General features: G+C 35.2%; 1 protein-coding gene across 3 annotated transcripts in view; it reads right to left on the bottom strand.

Moving 5' to 3' along the window:
• Nucleotides 1–20,740, bottom strand: part of UNC80 (unc-80 homolog, NALCN channel complex subunit) — a 223,804-nt gene that overhangs the window by 121,987 nt on the left and 81,077 nt on the right. For all 3 annotated transcript variants that reach the window (XM_042953135.1, XM_042953134.1, XM_042953136.1), the window contains exons 23-24: nt 6,217–6,429; nt 2,759–2,894 (exon numbers count right to left, since the gene is read on the bottom strand). In XM_042953135.1, the coding sequence (XP_042809069.1) occupies nt 2,759–2,894; nt 6,217–6,429 (349 nt within the window). The remainder of the gene's footprint in view (nt 1–2,758; nt 2,895–6,216; nt 6,430–20,740) is intronic.

Here is a 20,740-nt window from a genome sequence, read left to right as displayed (position 1 = left end):
AGCATAACATAACACAGTCCACTAAACTAGAAAGCCTTTTAACAAAAACAGAAATGGAAAGCAGTCTTGCAAGATTGTCACATTGCTAATTTAGTCAGATTTAGACCGCGTAAAGGGTAGTGAACTACTTTTGGGACTACACGAATCTCGCCACCTTATTTTGTGAGAGACATCTTGAGGGCAGTGATGTTGCTTCCAGTTTAGCCCAGATGTGTTTCTGCAGCATAGACAAGACATACTTGGTCACTTGTATCATACACTTTATACAAATTGGCCTATCATATTAAAGCATAGCTACACTAGAAGTATAAAAATATTCTTTTATTCTGAAGAATATCAGTCTTTGGATGAGTAAAATGTTGCCTCCATCATAGATCTAACAATGGATTTTACTATAGAGGCAGATAATGGCCAAAAATTTTTAAAATTCTTAGGATTGGTTCTCAGATACATGTCATCACTAATCCTACAGAAATATACTGACTACTTATCAACATTCAGAAAAGAAGACTAAAGTAATGTCAAGTTCTGCCTCTCATAAAAGAAAGAAAATAGTTATCTATTTGAATCAAGGCATCAAGCAATCACAACTACAGATCAACATTCCTAAATATCTTTCTAAAATATTTCCTGTGTATTAGGCTTTCTTAATTGAATAGCATGTATATATTATGGCTTAGCTGAGAGAGGGTGGAAATGATGTTCTTTCTGAAGATATGTGATTTCCTCATGAAAACCATTACTTTTTCTCCAGAGATAGTATGTGGCTGGAGACACAGCCTCTTGTTAAGAACGGAAGAGACAAAGTCCTCTGGAATTTCTAGATGATATTTACTTGAGCCATAATTATCTTTTATTTTACTTACTAATTTTTTAAGTTTATTTATTTATTTTGTTGGAGAGGGAGAGTGCATGTGGGCTAGTAGAAGAGGGGCAGAGAGAGAGGGAGAAAGAGAATCCCAAGCAGGCTCATGCTATCCGCACAGAGTCTGACACGGGGCTTGATCTCACAAACCATGAGCTCATGACCTGAGACAAGGTCAAGAGTCAGACACTTAACGACTGAGCCACCCAGGTGCTCGAGCCATAATTACCTTTTAAGTGCAAGATGAGCTATGTACTGACAAGAAAGCAGAACTAAACCAGACATTTCAATCTTCTCTTCAATGCAGGCTACATAAGCCTAGACTAAATTGTTTGGATGTGCAATAGTTTTTAAAAAATGATCAAACACTACATATTCAGTATAAACTTCTGGATCTTGTCCTGAGATTATCATCCAGATTCTTCTTGTCAATCCTGTAAACAGTGAACTTGGTCTTAGTCCAGGCCCTCTTGCAACTATCATCTGAAATGTTTTGTTAAAATGAACAATGATTGAGTCCTACATGCTCTCATCAAAAACCCAAGTACCAGGCATAACATATCAGTAAACGACACTTATGTGGTCTCATGGAGATTAAAGCTCATTTTGGGCTGTGAGGATGTATCCGTCTAATGGTGCTTTAGCTCATCTGTGTCTGAAGGATGCTTAGGAGATTCAGGACAGTTTGGAGATGTCTTCTGGTGGGTCTTCACTAGGTTCTGTGATTGCTGGATAGTCCTCAAGTGGTCTTAAGGCCAGACCCAATTCTATTCTCCATTCAATTATCCAAAGGCATTCTAGGATAGTCTAGACTCCTGTGAACTTGAGGGAATCTTTGGGGGCCAATGTTCACTTGGTAGGCTGAAATACTGATATCAGAATTTGGTATTTTGTTAGCAGCTAAGTCAAGAATATTTGCTCTGATGTGATAAAGGATGATAAAGTGCAAAATGATGAAAAAAATTACAAAAAAAAATCATTGGTATGAAAGTGGAAAAGAAGACAATAAGTTTTCTTTGTTTATTATTTAATTATGCTCAATATTACACCCAGCCATCCTTTTACACTTTAAGACTAGAAAGATGAAGTCATCTTGGCATTGCTTAACTAACAACAGTCTTTAACATATAATCAGGGAGTCTGAATTTCAAACCACTGGGGAAAGGCAAGAGGAAGAGGTATTATTGTCTTCATCAGATAATGTCACCAATTCCATAACCATTTAGGAATTTTATTTAGGTAGTAGTACACATACACAACAAGCTTGTATGGTATACAACACACGTATGCACAAAATGGTGTTGAAGAGGAGTGTACAGGAATCTCTTTGTCTATGGTGGGACTCACTTGTAATTTTAGCAAAGAAGTACAGTACAGCAGACATTCCCACTTCTAAAAATCTGAATTGTTTAATATTTAAAATTCATGTTAAAAACTATAATCAAATAATTCACTATTTTAATGATTTGGGAAGCATTTCATGTTCAATTTTATTTGGTCCATTTTTTTTTTAATCTCCAAGAGCAATAACAAAATGCAAAACCTGAGTGAACCTCTTCTGGGTCAGTAATTTTCCACAACCATATTTTCTCAGAGAGGCCTAATACTAACCTTTGTATAATAGTAAGAGTCACAGACTACAAAGCATTGGATGTTCTGTATTGGCTGCAACTCCTTGTGTCTGTCTATGGTCTTCTCTTTTTGGTTCTTGCCCTCTCTTTGTGTGGCTTTATGCACATGCGTTACATCCATGCACAGGGAATCAGGGAAAAGGAGCAGTGGGGAGACATGGGAAGGTGGTAAGAATATGAAAGAGGAAAGAGAAATATTAAGTGCTCCTAAAGCAAAGATTCTTACAAGCAGGGGTTCTTGTAGTAAAGGGAGTCTCCTTACTGTCATCTAAAAAGTCTTCCTCCTCATCCTCCTTTCTCAGTCTCCTCTTGGTTTCCTCATCATAAATGAGACCCAGAAGGTTGGCGGGGCTTTCACTTTCCCCATGGCACAGCTCATTCAACCGGATGCCAATTGCCTAGCATGGGAGAAAAAGAGTGAAACAGCACAAAGCATGTCAGACTGAAAAATAGGCTTTCACATTACAGAGGCCATAAGCAACTGTTAATGGGAAGGTATATATCATCTAGTAGGGCATATTAAACAAAGAGATTGACACTGATACATAAGCCTCCTCTATATGCCAATGTGCTGTACTCACCACGTTTCTTTATGTAGAAACCCAGGGGTGGATGGCATTGACACTATCTCCAAGGTCATTTAGTCTGAAGACTTGTAGGAACTGGAACAAAACCTTTGTGTTCTCATACAAATTTTTTTTTCTGAATATATTTCCACTTACTTGAAGGACATTTATTTCATAGGTCTCATATAAGGGAGTGCAAAGTTGTTTTTAATGGAGGATTTTGTTGTAGTAAAAAAATAAGAACTCTCAGTTCCTCAGAGTGCTTCTGATTATGCTATTTTATGAGAATGTCACTGCCATGCTAATGAGTTTGGAGGTTGGCAAGAATTCTAGTACAGCAATTTTATTTATATCTGGCATTATGTACAAAGTAATGTCTTTTTTATAGACTTTGTTCTCCCACTCCATGATAGTCTATGAATGAGTAAGAGACACTAACTATTCCTTTGGTAGAGTATCCAACACCAACATGGAACCAATACCTGCTATCTGTTCTTCTGAATCATCATGCACCATTGTCTGATTTGCCAAAAGGAATTTTCCACAAGAAGAGACAAAATACACCACCTCTATCTAATTTTTTTTATGTTCCAATTACAAACTGTGTACAATAAAAGACACGTGTTTAGGAAGGAGAGTCAAAAGCTAAAATGAGCACTGAACTTGGGGTTTGACAGTCTATGCATTCGTAGGTATAAATTCCAACTAATTTTCTTCTTCCTTCTGGTATTACTTCTTTCAAATATTCAGAAAGGTTGCTAAATTCTGGGCATGCAAGAAATTAGACAAAGTACTAGAAATTGATGAGGATACGTCCAAAACTCTTTAAATAAAAACGCAAGTCGTTTGAATGTCTTGACTATCTGGAAAGAAAAAGCTCTCCTTAAACTCTGGAATTAAGTAACAAGTAACAAAAACCATATCAATGAGAAGGAAAGCATTGTAAAAAGGTGTCATGGCATCCTAAAAGTTTAGTCACTAACCTGAGAAGTTTTAAGCAAACAAAGAAAAACATTAAAAATAAAAACTACTACCTCAACAAAAAGCCTTGTCCTGATGCCACTATTTGGAGATCCTCTCTAAAGAAGGAGACATGCAATTATGGGTCTGGAATGGAGCCAACAAACTTAATGGTGAAATTCAAAGGAGGAAAAATCTACATGGATCTTTCCAGGATGTTGACACTAAACAATTTAAGTTAAATCCACAATTCAGAAAGCTTAAAGAGTTGCTCAGAAAATGAACTTGCCTTGGATAACACTAAATGTCTAGATAATAATTTAGAGCTCTTTGTCTCTTCCAAGGCTAGAAAAATGCCTTAGGCATAGGTTTGTTCCTTTTTTTTTTCCATCAAATATTTATTAAGTGAAGTAATTTGTTAGGTAGTACATAAAACATAGAGTTGAATAAATTGTTACAGTATGCCAGTATCTTTGCTGAATGTGCCCTAGTAGATTACAAGCCTTCATCTAGAAGGGTCACTGTTTGGCAACTGGGAAGGTGAGGGAGGTTGAAAGACTTGCTGAAGGTTGTTCAGCAAGCCGTGGTCTGAGATCCAAGCATAGGGTATCTGTCTTTTGCTTTTCCCCTCAAGGAGCTTACAGTCTCCTGGGGAGGCAACAACACATCAAAATAACACATTAACTGATGAAAGAGACAAAAAGTATTTTATTAGTTCAGGAGATGGACAGATTAGATTCAGTTCAGAGAATCATACAGTGTCTCTTTTCTGTAGATTGCTGTAGATGCTGAAGAATTGGTGTTTGGGCTAATGGAGAAGAAGAGGAGTGGATACTCCAGGTAGGGAGTTCCAAAAGATCTGTCAAGGAAGTGCACGGATCTGTTCAGAGACTGACAAGTAAGCCACTTGGCTGAAGCACAATTTTGTGAGAGAGAAACATGTGCAGGAAGGCTGGGAGGGTAGATTGGGCCTAGATCTATAGTTCTTGAAGCTGAACCTCATTTTGTATTCTGAAGAGTGATGAAAGGCAATGTGTGAATGGGGGAGAACCCTTACTCATTTGAGAGACTCTGTGTTTACTGCCTAGAAATGCACAAACCATGTATCCTGCTTTCAGAAATTAATGTAATAACTTATTATTACTGAACACCTGTTAGACACAAAGGATTGAGATAAATGTTCTTTTAGATACATTAGGTCATTTGACTTCATCATCCATAATCTTGCTGTAATTTGAATAAAGGCTGTGGAGAGAGCAGTGATGTCAGGCTAAGCAATTTGGGTTTTATCCCAAGGGAAAAGGAAGGCCACTGAAGCATTGTAAGTTGGTAAGAAACACAATCTGATTTGCATTTTAGCCTAATCACTGTGAGAGCAGTTTGGAGAATGAATTAGAGAGGGTAAATCTGGAAGCTGGGAGATAAGTATGAATGTTCTGCTTTCAGATGGGCTCTGCCATTTGGAGATCATTTTGTTGGCAGTGTGTAGGATGGGTCAGATGAGGGGAGATTGTGGGAAGAAGACCAAATCAGAAAATATTTTAGCCATCCAGATGAAAAAGAACAAAGATGTGACCTAAAAGGACATCAGTGACATGGAAGAGATGGAATCAATAAGGGAAGGAAGGATGGAATATGTTCAAAGGCTGTCGTCTTAGATAAATGGTGTTACCATTTATAAGAATAGAAAGTTCAGGAAAGGTTGCAGATGAGGGTGTATTTATATTGGAAGAAGAGTTTTATTTTGGTCAGATTGTGTTTCAGGGTATTGAGTGAATGCTTCCAGAGTACAGTTGGTAATGCTGGCCTGGGATCTGAACAGTGCTATGGATAGAGAAGTCTATGCTACTGGCATATAGGTTACAGTTAAAAATACAGGAATAAATGTACTCCTGGGGGAGGTTATGCAGAAAAAAACTATAATAAATTCTGGGAATGTCTATATTTATAGCGGGGAAGGAGGTAGGGGACCAAGGAAGGAGACAGGAAATAATGTCTAACTTCATAGATTTATTGAGAACATTAAATGAATTAAGTTTATCTTCCCCTAAGATGTTTTTTTCAGTGCATGGTACATAACAGATACTCAATAAATTGTCTCCCAAACAAACAAACAAACAAACAAACAAAAACATAGAACTTCTTCACTTCACCCAAGCACCTGAATTTTTATATAAGAAAATCGTAAGCTCACGTCTCCCCATTGGTAGAAGAGCTTGGCAGCATTCCACTGTAACTTCTGGTTCCGTTTGTTGCCCACAATGGGAGAGCGTCCCCTGGAAAGGCCTTTCTTCGTGATATTCACGTGATGCCCTTTCATCCACTCTGGCCAGTTGCCGCGGTTGCAGCGGTGAACAAAACGGGCACATTCCAGAAACAGAGCTGCTCTGGCTACCACAGGAGCTTCCTGAGGATGGTTGTGGAGGAAAGAATGATGTTGGATTAGTGAGCAATAGGTCGACCTTAAAGGGAATTACTAAGTACTCTTAGTTTATTTTAGTCTCCATGTCTTGATTTAGGTTAGTCATATTTCCCAGACTGCAGACTGGTAGTAGCATGGTTAACAGTAGTGGGAATTCTGGAAAATGAATCCTTGAAGGCAAATTTGCATACTGAAGAATTAGACATTTTAAGTAGATTTCTGTGTTTAGCTTTCCCCTTTTGAAGAATCTCAAGTAATTTCATGACTTTATCATTGCATATTTAAGAGGCAGCTGGGATTTGCATAGGACAGTGAGATAATGTTCAAAGGAGTTTTTTAATATGAAGCTTTTGTTAAACCTAAAATTTTAACCCGAAGCAAACAAATATTCAATTTCTAGAACTAGTCTTATGTTAATCAAGGGAGTCAATAGTGATCTTGTTCCAACAATAATATTATCTATGACCATCCACACACTCCAAAGAAGTACAACTGCTCCTGTGCATTTTGGCTAGTAAGAAAAGGAAGTGCTTATTAGATTTTGTTGAGTTAGTCTTTTGTCCCCCTTACTTTGTGATGAATAACAGATAAGATTCTGCTTAAATGGGCATGGTTTCAATTGAAAATGTTTGACAAAGAGGAAATTATTCAATTGATAAATGAAAAACAGAGCATTTCTTCAAAAAAACAGAAATATGGTTCCATCTTGTCATGTCAAGATGTGCTTAAAAAAAAAGAAAAGAAGAAACAACTTTCAGTTAATACCAAGAAACTATTAAGGATCATCTACCTACTGAAATCTTCACAAGCTAAAATAAATAAATAAAATAAATAAATAAATAAATAAAGGAACATTCCCATAGAAGGTCAACAGGTAACAAAAAGTACATACATCAACAATATGTACACTTAACTTGAGCCAGTTTAAAAAAAATACATCACAATACTGGCCATCAACTCAGAGTTACCTAATAGCCATAAGCTGATTAGTAACCAACGCTTTTCAACATTTCAAACAATAATATTCTTAATAATTCATTAATCCACAATATTAAAATAGGGGCTAATATATAGAGAGTATCAATTACATGTTGATTAGCTTTTATGAGTTGTCATTCTGAATAATAATAACAAACCTCTAGACTAGAAATAATATCCTCATTTCAATGTTTTTAAAAATGAGGCATAATTTTTCTACGATCATACAGCTGGGAAGAGGTGAACACAGGATTCAATACCAGGCCTTTCTAATGTACAAATTGTTGCTAGTTCCTCTTTGGTACCTGCATTGTCTTAATATATACACAGATAAATCTTGACAAAGATGATTTCTAGAATGTGTGTAGAAAGTCATTTTTTTTTTAAATGGGGCATTAAAGTCATGTAACGTTACTCTCTAAAACACAAATATATGATCATATCATTTTCCTATTTAAAATTTATTATAGGCTCCATCCATCTCAATCATAACACGAATAAAGATACTCAACCTTTGTTATCTGGTTCATCTCCCTTTCTATCTCTGTATCAAGTACTCTATGGTCTAACTATATCGAACAGGTTACAGTCCCTTAACTATGACATCTTACACCTTTTCACATGTTGTTTCCATGATTTGTGGAGCTGTTAAGCCTTTTTCCCATCTTGTAAATTCCCACTTTTACTAATAAGTTTAGTTACTTCCTCTAAGAAGCCTTCCTTAATGTCTCTCCTCTTAGGCAGAGTTGGTTACTTCATTCTTTGAATACCACAGTATCTCAAACACACTGAATGATTCTAGTAAGTTAGCCCTTTAAGCATTTTCTCATTGTCCACAACTTAAAGGAAGCCATCAAGAATTCTGATAAGAAATATATTTATGTAGGAACTTAATATCACAAAGCATATGATGCATCACTACTACATGCAAAGTTAACCTATGTGGAAAGGTAGAGTACCAGATGAACATTAATGGTGAGAACCTATCATTTAAAAAAAAAGTGGACACTAATGATGAAAATCTATCATCCACTGCATTGGTGCCAAGATTTGGTAGTAGGTCACAGGAATAGAAAGACGAGATTGAGAGGGTCAAATGATTTTCTGCGTTAAACCTATCAGTATTGGGGTACCATAACATACAGATTAAACGTCTATGCTCTTTTCTTGTATTAAATATTTATTTTACTACATATCTCAGATATGTATATGTATATACATATCTCAGATATGTCATATTTCCAGACACAGAAAGGCTTGAACATCTGTCTGTAAAAATGGCAGTCTGGAAGGCAAGGTGAGTCATGTGAATTTGTTGTCAACCCATCAAATTTTGACACATTCCCAATATAAAGCAATGGGATTCATTGCTTAATGACAGGAAGACAGAACCACTGTTAGGGTGGCATTATGTTGTAAACCCTGGCTCCTACAGAATTACCAAGGTCGAAAATTAGCCTAACTCAAATGTATGGGGCAGAGGATCTTTTTGTTGCCCTTAACTATTAGATGACACTGAAAAGATTAATAATAGATGAATGAAAAATCCAAATTGTGCTTTGTGGTTTTTCCTATGTACATTGGCTTGCCTCATTCAGAAGAAAGCTTAGAAAGCTCAGGGCATTTGGAATGAAAAGCAATTTTGATTTTCTGTTCACAAAAACTAGTTATAATAAAACTCAGATAATACCAGTTATCAGCCCTAGGAAATCCTAATCTAAAGTTTGGAAATGGAATCGAGATCATTATGAAAATAATTCCCATTAACTATACAGCACAACATGAAAAGGAGGGTTGATTATTATCTGATGAATTTGATCCATGTTAACTGTAAAAGTAGGTAACTTTTAGAAATGTCACTATCTGCATTAAGGGATGAGGACATAGAGTAACTCAAACATTGCCTTTTTATTATAATCCTCATCAACCTGGTGGATGAAAGCAGACTTGAAATACTATAGTCAAGATGACACTGAATAATACCACTTTCTGGGGGGTATTGTAGTATATATCTTACTATACAGACAATTGAAGAAGTAGTTGAGGACTCTACAAAGCTAAGGGCTCTACTGTGCATCCTGGTAGAAGATACTTAGCATTAAGTACTGACTTCACAACGTGTATGAAAGAGCTTTCAAGGCATTTTAGGTGGAGTGTGGCTATAGGGAATTATTTTCCTTATAAATTCCTTTCAGAGTATAGTTTAGAAAGTATTGATTTTAGGGGCAGAGTTCTAGAATACCTTGGACAAAAAGAATTCTTCCTGGACATAGAGAAGAGTCAATTTTTCCTATTTTTGATGGAGCTTACCTCTTACAGTTCAGCGCAATCTGAAGAAGCAGCAAAAAATGGAGACATGACAGAATGGATAGGGATGGACTCACATCACACAGAACAACAGCACAAATGGAGAAAAATGAATCAGAAGAACGCTGCATGGATGAAAACCACAGAGTATCAGAGCATAGTCAAAAGTGAACATCTAAACAAAATTTGATACCATTGGTATACCACAGAGAATTTTTACTGGTGGTCCTGAAAGAAAAGTAGGCGTATTTAAATTTCTGTCTTATTAGCATGTCTGCTAGATTACCTTTTTATTTTTGTAATGCCAAAGAGTGGCTTCAATTCAATTGTTGCATAACCTTATAGTCCTAGACAAGGCAGGAATCAATTTTAACTGGGAAGATTAGATTAACCTAAAATATTCAGTGAAATCTTATGGAATTTATAAGTTTGAAGGTCAAAAATAGTTGAATACTAACAATTTCACATGGTTCACTCTTATATAAGGTGTTCTCTGCAATGACTACAAAGCTATTTAGTTAGAGCTACAAAATGTCATAAGAATGTCATTATGCAGCACGGATTTCTCTAACATCCTATGACTAGAAAACTTCAAGGGTTGGCTGCTTCTCCTTGACTTCCTTTGTCACTTTTCCTGCATTTTATAAGATCATTATGTATATTGAATGTTTCCTTTATGAAAGTGAAGGAGAGAATTGGAACACTAATTCAAGCAGCTGTGCTTTATTTTGCCTGGGGACTTAGAAAATATTGTTACCAAGATACGATGGTTAATTGAAGGTTATAATTGCAATACATTTCTTTCCCTGAAGGACTATATCTAAACTTATTATGTGAGAAGAAACCTAACTGATTCTGAAAACTCATATAAAAAACACTGGACAGGAACTAACTGTTTTAAAAGACTGAATAGTTTATGTTGGCCCCTGGGGAATTACATAATATTTTTATGCCTTACAATAAAATATAAAGCTCTTGCTGGCATAGGGTACCTATTTATTTAAAACCAATGGGAATAAGCAGTTATTGTGGGTCCTAATGTGCATTGGAACCTCGTTTGCTAGAGGATATGTGCTTGTGAGTCAGTATTTATTACTTAGCCTATATTGAATTCTCTGCCTGACTGAGATCATTAAGTAACTGACAGGCTGTCTCTGCCCTTGCTCATTTCCACAGTAGCTGTGGGCAACTGAAATCATTTGGTTATCAGGCTAGAGGCAGGCATTATATTTTAGTACATGGTCTAGATGGCTAGTCATTTTAACAGTTACTCATATCACACTAAAATTTTGGGTATTATAAAAACTAAATAAAGTCTTCTGTTTCTGACAATCTGATGGATTACGTGTAGAAACAAACTTCCTTTGGTTTAGACTTCTAAAAATACTGGATAAAATATCCCCCAAAGTTTTCATTTTGTCTTTCTTTTGTTTCTAACATGAGATAATAGACAGCTGGAGAGAAGAAATTACAAGAAAGTATTATTTTGGGTGGGGGAAAGAGAGGGGTGAGAGCAAGCATAGGAATAATTACCCTGAAGGTTTCTACTGACTGTGGAGAGGCCAGACCCTGGGTTTTCAAAGGGCCATGAGTTAAATGTCTGGGCCCAAGCAGAGTGGGAGGTCAGTTCATTCATTCCTACATAAAGCCAAGATCCCAGGTGTGACTTATGTTCAGTGAATGAATAAGAAAAAGATCTACCCCGCAGAAGTAGGTTTGCCTGAAAAGACTTGGCTCTGGCTCTGGGTAAAACAGAAATAAACAAGTCAACAAACAAAAAACAAAACAAAAAAGATTCTTTTATGAGAACTCCTAATCAAAATCCCACGTTTTTGTATAAGTTTGGACTAGAATGGGTATGACTTCCATGCTCCTTGACCACTAAAAATATCATTTAAAAATAATCTTAGGTTAGTGCTGCTTCCATGCCTGAGAAAGGAAATGGAAATCCTCTCTGGAGGAATATTTTACATCAGTACTTCTCAAATCTTCAGACTTAAGTGTGAATAAGAGTCACTGGGGAATATAGACAAAAATAGATTTTTTTGGTCCCATCCCAAACATTCTGATTCAGGAGATATATTGAGGGCCTGAAAATTTGCATTTCAAACATGTGCACAGATGATGCTGATATTGCTGATCTGCTAAATAACACTGCTTTTAATACAGGTCTTAAAGAATTCTCACAGATAAAATCTCAAGAAGTTAAGTTCACATAACAAATACATTTAAAAATCTACCGTGAGTAAGAGCAGAAACAACAAAGTATAGAATCAAACTCACAAAGACAGGAGTTATTGGAATTGTACGGTATCAGATACATCTAAAGATTAATGTGGATATTGAAATGTATGATGAAGAAATAGGTTATCAAAGTTGACCTGGTAGTTTTAAAACAAGGATCAAATAAAACTTCTACAAATAAAAAGTAGTACTCGAAATTTCAAACTCAATGTATAGATTAAAAGACAGATTAGATCAAGTGTTCTCAACTTTAGCACTATCACCATTTGGGCCAGATAATTCTTTCTTTACGGAGGGTGCACTATGTATTAGGAGATGTTTGTCAGCATTTTTGTTATCTACCCACGAGATTCGAGTAGCGACCACCAGGTTGTGACAATAAAAAATTCTTCCAGACATTGTCAAGTGTCCCTTGTTGGGTAAAATTTCTTGCGGCTTAGAACCATGGGATTAGACAAAGTTGAAAAGAGAAAATGTGAAATGGAAGACATATCTCAGCAATGTACTCAGGATATAGATTGAAAGAAACAAAGAAATGAAAAATATGAAAGAGAAATTGTCAAAAACAGAGCATAAAACAATAAGATCTATCATATACCTTTTTAATTCATAGAACTAAAGATTAGATAAAATGTGAAAGATAGAAGTTTTGAAGAGATAATAATTGAACAATTTGCAGAACATATATAATATGCCAAGTACATGATTCAGGGGCTTTATGAACCTAAAGTAAGAAAAATGAGCCAGAAACATCTTAGTGAAACTGCAAAATATCAACAATAAAAAGAAAGTGTTAAAAGCAATTAAGGGAGACAGATTATATTATGCATGTTACTATAAATGAATGTTGATAAAGTCAGAAAAGAATGGGATAAGAACTTTGAGGTACAGAAAGAAAATGTTAGCTTGTAATTATAATTCCAGCAAAAGTATCTTTCATTTTTTTTTTAACGTTTATTTATTTTTGAGACAGAGAGAGACAGAGCATGAACAGGGGAGGGTCAGAGAAAGAGGGAGACACAGAATCTGAAACAGGCTCCAGGCTCTGAGCGGTCAGCACAGAGCCCGATGCGGAGCTCGAACCCACAGACCGCGAGATCATGACCTGAGCCGAAGTCGGGCGCTTAACCGACTGAGCCACCCAGGCGCCCCAAAAGTATCTTTCAAGAATGAGATCAAAATAAATACATTTTCAAGTAAATTGTAGTTGTGAGAGCTACTGCCAATTGATCATCACTAAAGAAACTTCTGAAAGGTCACCTTCAAAGAACATGGATCCTAGGGAGAATGTATGAGATTCAAGGAGAAATGGGGAGCAGAGAATATGCTAAGCTTTTGGGTAAATTCAAAAATAATTTTCCTGACAATCAATAAAAATATTGTCTGCTTTGTCAATGTTGAAACAAAAACAAGCTGGAACTAAATCTTGAACAATAGTTGGGGTTAAAATCCTTTACAGTATTTTACTGTTTGAGGGAAGAGTATGGATACTAATTATAGACTTCATTTATTGAAATATGTAATTTTAAAAAATAAAAACAGAATACAATAATTTCCAATCTAGTGAAGGAAAATAAATAAAACAAAGCTAAACCAAACCAAACCAAATCAATAGAAATAAAACTAAATCCATCACAATCTAAAAGAGGATATAAAATAGAAATAAGAACACATATACAATGAAATAATGAAAATGTGTGATAAATAGGCAAAAAAAAGTGAGGTTAATCTATATCAGCAATCATTAATCTGTGCAAAGGTACTAAATTTTCCAGGGGAAAAGGTTGTTAAAGTAGTATAAAAAATTCAGTGTATTTTTTTATGAGAATCATACCTAAAACACAAACATATAGAAAAGTTGAAAGTAAATTATTGGCAAAAGGACATACCAAGCCAATGTTAACCTAATAAAATGATTTCATCTGTATTGGAATCAGAGAGAAATCTATCTTACTAAAAATAAACTGGGTCACTAGCTAGTGATAAAAGGCTCATAGCACTAGATACTTGCCATACTTCTAAACTGCTACTAAATAAATATAGATTGTCAGAACTACAACTATAAATGCCATCAAATTTGCCATCAGTGTGAAGATTTAAACACAACTTAGTATCCAAACTCTATACAGAACTTATCAAACTCAACACCCAAGAAACAAATAATCCAGTGAAGAAATGGGCAAAAGACATGAATAGACACTTCTCCAAAGAAGACATCCAGATGGCCAACTGACACATGAAAAAATGCTCAACATCACTCATCATCAGGGAAATACAAATCAAAACCACAATGAGATACCACCTTACACCTGTCAGTATGGCTAACATTAACAACTCAGGCAACAACAGATGTTGGCGAGTATGCGGAGAAAGAGGATCTCTTTTGCATTGTTGGTGGCAGTGCAAGCTGGTGCAGCCACTCTCGAAAACAGTATGGAGGTTCCTCAAAAAACTAAAAATAGAACTACCCTACAACCCAGCAATTGCACTACTGGACATTTTTCCAAGAGATACAGGAGTGCTGTTTCGAAGGGACACATGCACCTCCATGTTTATAGCAGCACTATCAACAATAGCCAAAGTATGGAAAGAGCCCAAATGTCCATCCATGGATGAATGGATAAAGAAGATGTGGTATATATATACAATGGAATATTACTCAGCAATCAAAAAGAATGAAATCTTGCCATTTGCAACTACGTGGATGGAACTAGAGGGTATTATGCTAAGTGAAATTAGTCAGTCAGAGAAAGACAAAAATCATATGACTTCCCTCATATGAGGACTTTAAGAGACAAAACAGATGAACATAAGGGAAGGGAAACAAAAATAATATCAAAACAGGGAGGGGGACAAAACAGAAGAGACTCATAAATATGGAGAACAAACTGAGGGTTACTGGAGGGGTTGTGGGAGGGGGTTGGGCTAAATGGGTGAGGGGCATTAAGGAATCTACTCCTGAAATCATTGTTGCACTATATGCTAACTAATTTGGATGTAAATTTTTAAAAATAAAACATAAAATTTAAATTTAAAAAACCCCACAACTTAGTAATCCACATATCAAACAGTAAGAAGTAAATAAGAATGGAGATTTGAATATAAAATACTACACCTAAGAATTGGAGACTGCACATTCTTTTCAACCACAAATGGGACATTTATGAAAATCGATAATGTTCTGGTTCATAAAACAAGTCTCCATTAATTCTAAAGAATCAGTATGCAAAAACAAACTTACAAATCAATAGCAAATGGATGCCTAATAAAACCTTGGAATTTATAAACTGAAACACACACATACACATCTAAATAGCCCATGGGTCAAAAAAAAAAAAAAGATTAAAGAAATTAAAAATTACTTAAAAATAAGTTGTAGCAAAAATACAGCTTATCAAAATTTATGGTGTGTAGTTAAAGTAGTATTTGAGGGAAATTTATAGCTAAATGATCAGTTTTGAAAAGGAAAAGTGAAATTATTAGCTCAGCAATCAGCCAATAAGCTAAAAAAAATACAATGAATTCAAAACAAGAGAAGAAAATAAAGAGCAGGACATAATGAATTTGAGAACAAAGATAACACAGAATCAACAAGGCCATTAAAAAAAAACTAATAAAATTGACAAATATCTGGCAAGCCTAAACAAGAAAAAACCCCACAATTTTAGAAATAAAAACATAGAATAACTACAGATACTGCAAAGATTAAGAGCTAATAAGAAAATGTTATGATAAATTTTATGCCAAAAAACCCATGAAAATGTAGGTGAAATTGACAAATTACTAAAAAAATTAAAATTACATTGATTCAGAAGGAAGTAGAACTTTTGACTAACCAATTAAGAACTGAATTTCAATTTGAATTTCAGTTATCTCTATATTTATCTATGGACTCGATAGAATTCCAAGAATAAATCAAAGTATTTTTATGAAACCTGACAACCTAATTATAAAACTCACACGGAAGAGCAAAGAGCCATAAATAGCTTAGGTGACATTAAAAGTTCTAGCTATTAAAACAGAGTAGTTTAACTTAGGGTACAAGGGGAATAGAACAAAAAACAAAAACAGAAACCCTCAAAATTACACTCATGCATATATGGAAATCTGACACATAATTAAGATAATACTATGAATTCAAAGCAATAAATGAAATGAATTCTCTGCACATCAGAGAATAAAGTAGGAACTAGTAATATATTATGCTAGGATAATTATTTTCCATGTGGATAAAAAAGGATTAAGAAAACAATTTCCTATCTTATACCAATCACATGGTAAGTTCTAGCTAAGGACTTCGGTGTGTAATGCAAACTTTAAAACTTTTATAAGAAAAAATAAGAATATATTTATTGCCTTGGAATTTCTTTAAAAATCTGTTAAAAAAAACTGCTAGCCATAAAGAAAATTTTAATGAATCAAATTAAAATTTTCTCTTTATTAAAATTTAGTATAAGGAATAAAATGAAAATGAGCCACAAAGTAGGGAACAGAAAATGGATTCTTATTGACAATATCTACATCCTTTTAAAATCCTCAACAAAATTTAAATAATCCTCGAAAAAATAGAAAATAAACACATGGGATCTTTTGCCAAAGTGAAACGTGAATGGTAAATGGTATAAGAAGACATTTCAGATTTTAGGTTGAAATATAAAGTGTTGTTACTTTAATTCATCAGACTGGTAAAGATAAAAATGTTGGACAATACAAGACAAGAGCACAGAGCAACAGCAGCTTTTTTTTTTTTTTTTGCCAGTAATTGCTGCAACTACTTTGAAATACACTTTGGTATCCTATAGTAAAATTATGATTCAGTAATGCCACCCACGCATGTATTTTGAAAACTGTAAATCAAGGCCCATATGCAGTAACACTCACGAAGGCATTGTTCAAAATAGTCAAAATTTTGAAAAAATAAAAATGTCCATCTAACATTGAATGGATATGTAAACTGACATATTCAAACAAACATCATTCACCAGTGAAAATGATTGTATTGATGCTAAAGCATCAACAAAGGTGAACTCAAATGAAACACGGAACAAAAAGAGGATGGTATAATTTAATTTAAATGAATTTTAGAACTAGGCAAACAAAACAAAAAGAAACAATGTATTTCCTAGAGATACAAGTGCATGTGGTAAAATAAAGAAAGCACAGGAAAGATAAAATAAAGTTCAAGAGAGCAGGGTCTTCTGGGAGATAGGGGGTATATGATTAGGGAAGGGAATCCAAGCAACTTTAAAAAACTGGAAATGTCCTATTTTAAGGTAGTGGTGGATATGTGACATTAAAACTTTTTTTCCCCTTCAACTCTTCATGTTTATGATATATATTACTTTTATGCTACATTTCATAGTTAGGATCTTTTTAAAAATTCAATAATATAGAAATAGCACTAGAATCAAGTGAATAATTTCATGATTTAGTTTTGGTTATTACTGAATTATTTCAACCTTTCTTATGATTCAAAAGAGAACACAATATGATTTCACTTTGATAGTTCCTCGTAGGCATGTATATTCCTACTTCCCTGAAAGAAGCTAATCTGCATTGATCACCAAGTAGTCTTATGATGGAAAGCCCTGTGTGGATCAAATTCGATGCAGTGAACCTGAAAGTGTGACTATATCTATGGGAACCAGTGTTTCGTTTTCTCCCAAAGACTTCCAGTTTATTCTGCTTAACTGGTATAATTCTTTTTTTTTTTTTTTTAATTTCATTTATCTGGTAGATTTTCTTTTTTTAAATTTTTTTTTCAACGTTTTTTATTTATTTTTGGGACAGAGAGAGACAGAGCATGAACGGGGGAGGGGCAGAGAGAGAGGGAGACACAGAATCGGAAACAGGCTCCAGGCTCCGAGCCATCAGCCCAGAGCCTGACGCGGGGCTCGAACTCACAGACCGCGAGATCGTGACCTGGCTGAAGTCGGACGCTTAACGGACTGCGCCACCCAGGCGCCCCTAACTGGTATAATTCTTGATAGCATCCCCTTTCACTCTCCAAAGTGCCTCAGTTGGAGAAAAAATTATACAATCGTTCCTAAAGCTATCTATTTATAAGGCTATGTAATTTACCAAGAATTAGGTTTTCTCCATCCCAGACCAGAGAGAATTCTATAATATCACTGACTTTCTTGCCTTCTTGGAATTTCTCCTAATGCAAAAGACATTATTACTAATGTTATTCATGCTAATAAATTAGAGATCACTATGTCTGTTCATGTTATATATTTAACTGACTAAAAAAGGACACAATATTTCATCTGAACTATACAGAAAACAGACAGAAGTGCCTTTCGTTAGAACTGTTTAATTTTTCTATTTTTGTGCTTGCAGATTACATAAACCTGGAGACAAGTGAGGTTTTTCTAAAACATGTCTTTTCTAAAATGCTTTACAGTTGTGTCTATTAAATTTGTACTAAAAAGAAAGAGCGTGAGGCAGAGCTGTGCTGGACTTAAAATTAAACCAATTATCCCCAAGTTGAGTAGTCAGAGCAATAATGACAAGAGAATTGTTTAAAACCAAACCTGCAGAAAGACTCGGAATGTTGACATCTCTAACATTTCTTTCATTTAATGATACTTTTTAATTCTGAAGAAAATTGCAAATTTGAAAAAGTCACATTTACAATCTATGATTAAGGCAATAAAACAGTGAAAACTTCTGAAATAAAAATTACATCATAATGCAAAAAGTGTATTTAAGCTGCACTTAAAAATAAGTGCAACATCCAACAGAAGCAAACAATAAAGGAGAGAAGGGAGAGTGTTGGAATGGATTGTGATGATGAAATGAACACATTTGTCTTTCCCTCCTCTCCCAAATCCTATGTGATGAAATGGCAGAATCAAGAAGTATGCCTATATCCATATCTGTATCTGGATCTCATCTATGTATCTATCAATCAGCAATCTATCCATCTATGTCATTTATATTTATACCTACCTCTCTCTATGTTTCTATATTCATATTTCTATATGGTAGAAATACAGATATTTCTATATTCATCTTTCTACTTGATAGAAATTTCTATCCATATTCACACAATTATACCTATATGACAAAAACCACAAATGCATTGTAAAACATGTAAGACATACTTTAACAGTGAGACATTTCTGAAAGCCAGGAGGAAGATGAAATCAGATATTAAGTGAAGCCAAATACAGAGGAAACAAAGCTAAAAATACATTTAGTGGAGGGCATTTGTGAAAGAGTAATTCCAAGAAACTCTTAACCCAGATGAACAGGTATGCAGTTGTCATACCTGGGCAAATGACAGTAAATACTGAAGGCTACCTTGAGTCAAGCACACAGGACACACAGCTCTGTTCCCCTTCCTCAGGATGCTTGTCACAATTCATCAGTGATCGTTCCTTCACTTTTCCGTACTTGAGAAACCGGATTTAAGTTGTGCCCTTAGTTGGGGACTGTTCCCTGAGCTGGTTCCTTTCCTCTCATGTGAACAAGGTAATAAATGTGAAAGTGCTTTATAAACTATCAAGTATAATGAAAATGTTACTATGGTTATCCACTACTGCCACCATCATTACCTCTCCCTTTTATTCAATGAGCTCTACCTAGATTCTTTGTCTGATAATGGAGACTACCACACTCCTTTAAACCTTTACTGATTCTGGTATCTGGAATTGTCACCTCTGACCTCTGTATACTCCTTGGCCTTGACCTCGAATCACAGACTCAGGTATGAAAGGGAATCATACAAACCACCCACTTCTTGTGGCCCCTCTGTACAGTGGCCCCCATTGAATCCAGTCTAGTGACAAAGAACTGATCACTTCTCAGTGGAGCTACCCCATCACTGGACATCTACAATGATCAGAAAATGCTTCTTTTCTTTGAGGCTCAAAGACACTGCTTATAAACATCAAACCCCTTTATTTTATTTCTTACCATGAGATTTATAAGATTGAGAAGGTCAAGCAGGGCCAGAGTAGGTTCCAAAGGAAAGGAAGAAAAGAGAATCTAGTGGTCTGGTAACTATCCGGCAATAGCCATATTTTGGGGAAGTAAAATAAATTTTAAGTTTCCAGTGGGATTCAGCCCAACTTAGGGGTAGGAGTCAAGCTACAGGCAGGAGAAGAGTGTACTTGTATCTGGAAACCCCTGTAACCTCATCTCCTTGAAAACTAAGCATTATAGCAGTTGGAAATCAAATAGGTATGAAACCATTTGGTAGGAGGGGATGAAATGTCAACACCAAAGAGACTTGATTATCAAAGTATTGATCAGTATTCCTCTTAAAATAATCTACGTTCAGAAACCAGTATTCATTTGTTCTATTGGGATTATTTTTCAAATCTTTAAATGCTCTCTTTGTGACAAGCCTCATATTTCTCCCATGCCCACATATCTTATACAATTCCTAAGTATTACATATAGGAAGCAATTATTCTGTTTTCATAACACCAATAATTGTTAATAAAAGTAATCAGTCCAATTACTTGACTAAAATGTTTCATTTGCCAGTAATAATGCATTAATTGAGATTTAATTCTTAATAGTTTTGTTTTCATGGATGGGTTTTGCAGGGAGTCCGTAAAGCTTCTAATATTATTTGTTAAATTTTGTCTACAAGTGCACTTCTCTTGGGAAAATTTCCAGAGCTTTAATCCAATTCTAAAAGAGTCTATGTCTCCAAAATATTAAGAATCACTGGTTTAGTGGAGCCCCTGGGTGGCTCAGTCGGTTACAACTTTGGCTCAGGTCATGATCTCATGGTTTGTGAGTTCAGGCC

This window comes from Panthera leo, chromosome C1 (assembly GCF_018350215.1).
Source record: "Panthera leo isolate Ple1 chromosome C1, P.leo_Ple1_pat1.1, whole genome shotgun sequence".
Classification (NCBI taxonomy): domain Eukaryota; kingdom Metazoa; phylum Chordata; class Mammalia; order Carnivora; family Felidae; genus Panthera; species Panthera leo.
Note: the sequence above shows the minus strand (reverse complement) of the source record. Positions and strands in the feature narration are given on the sequence as shown.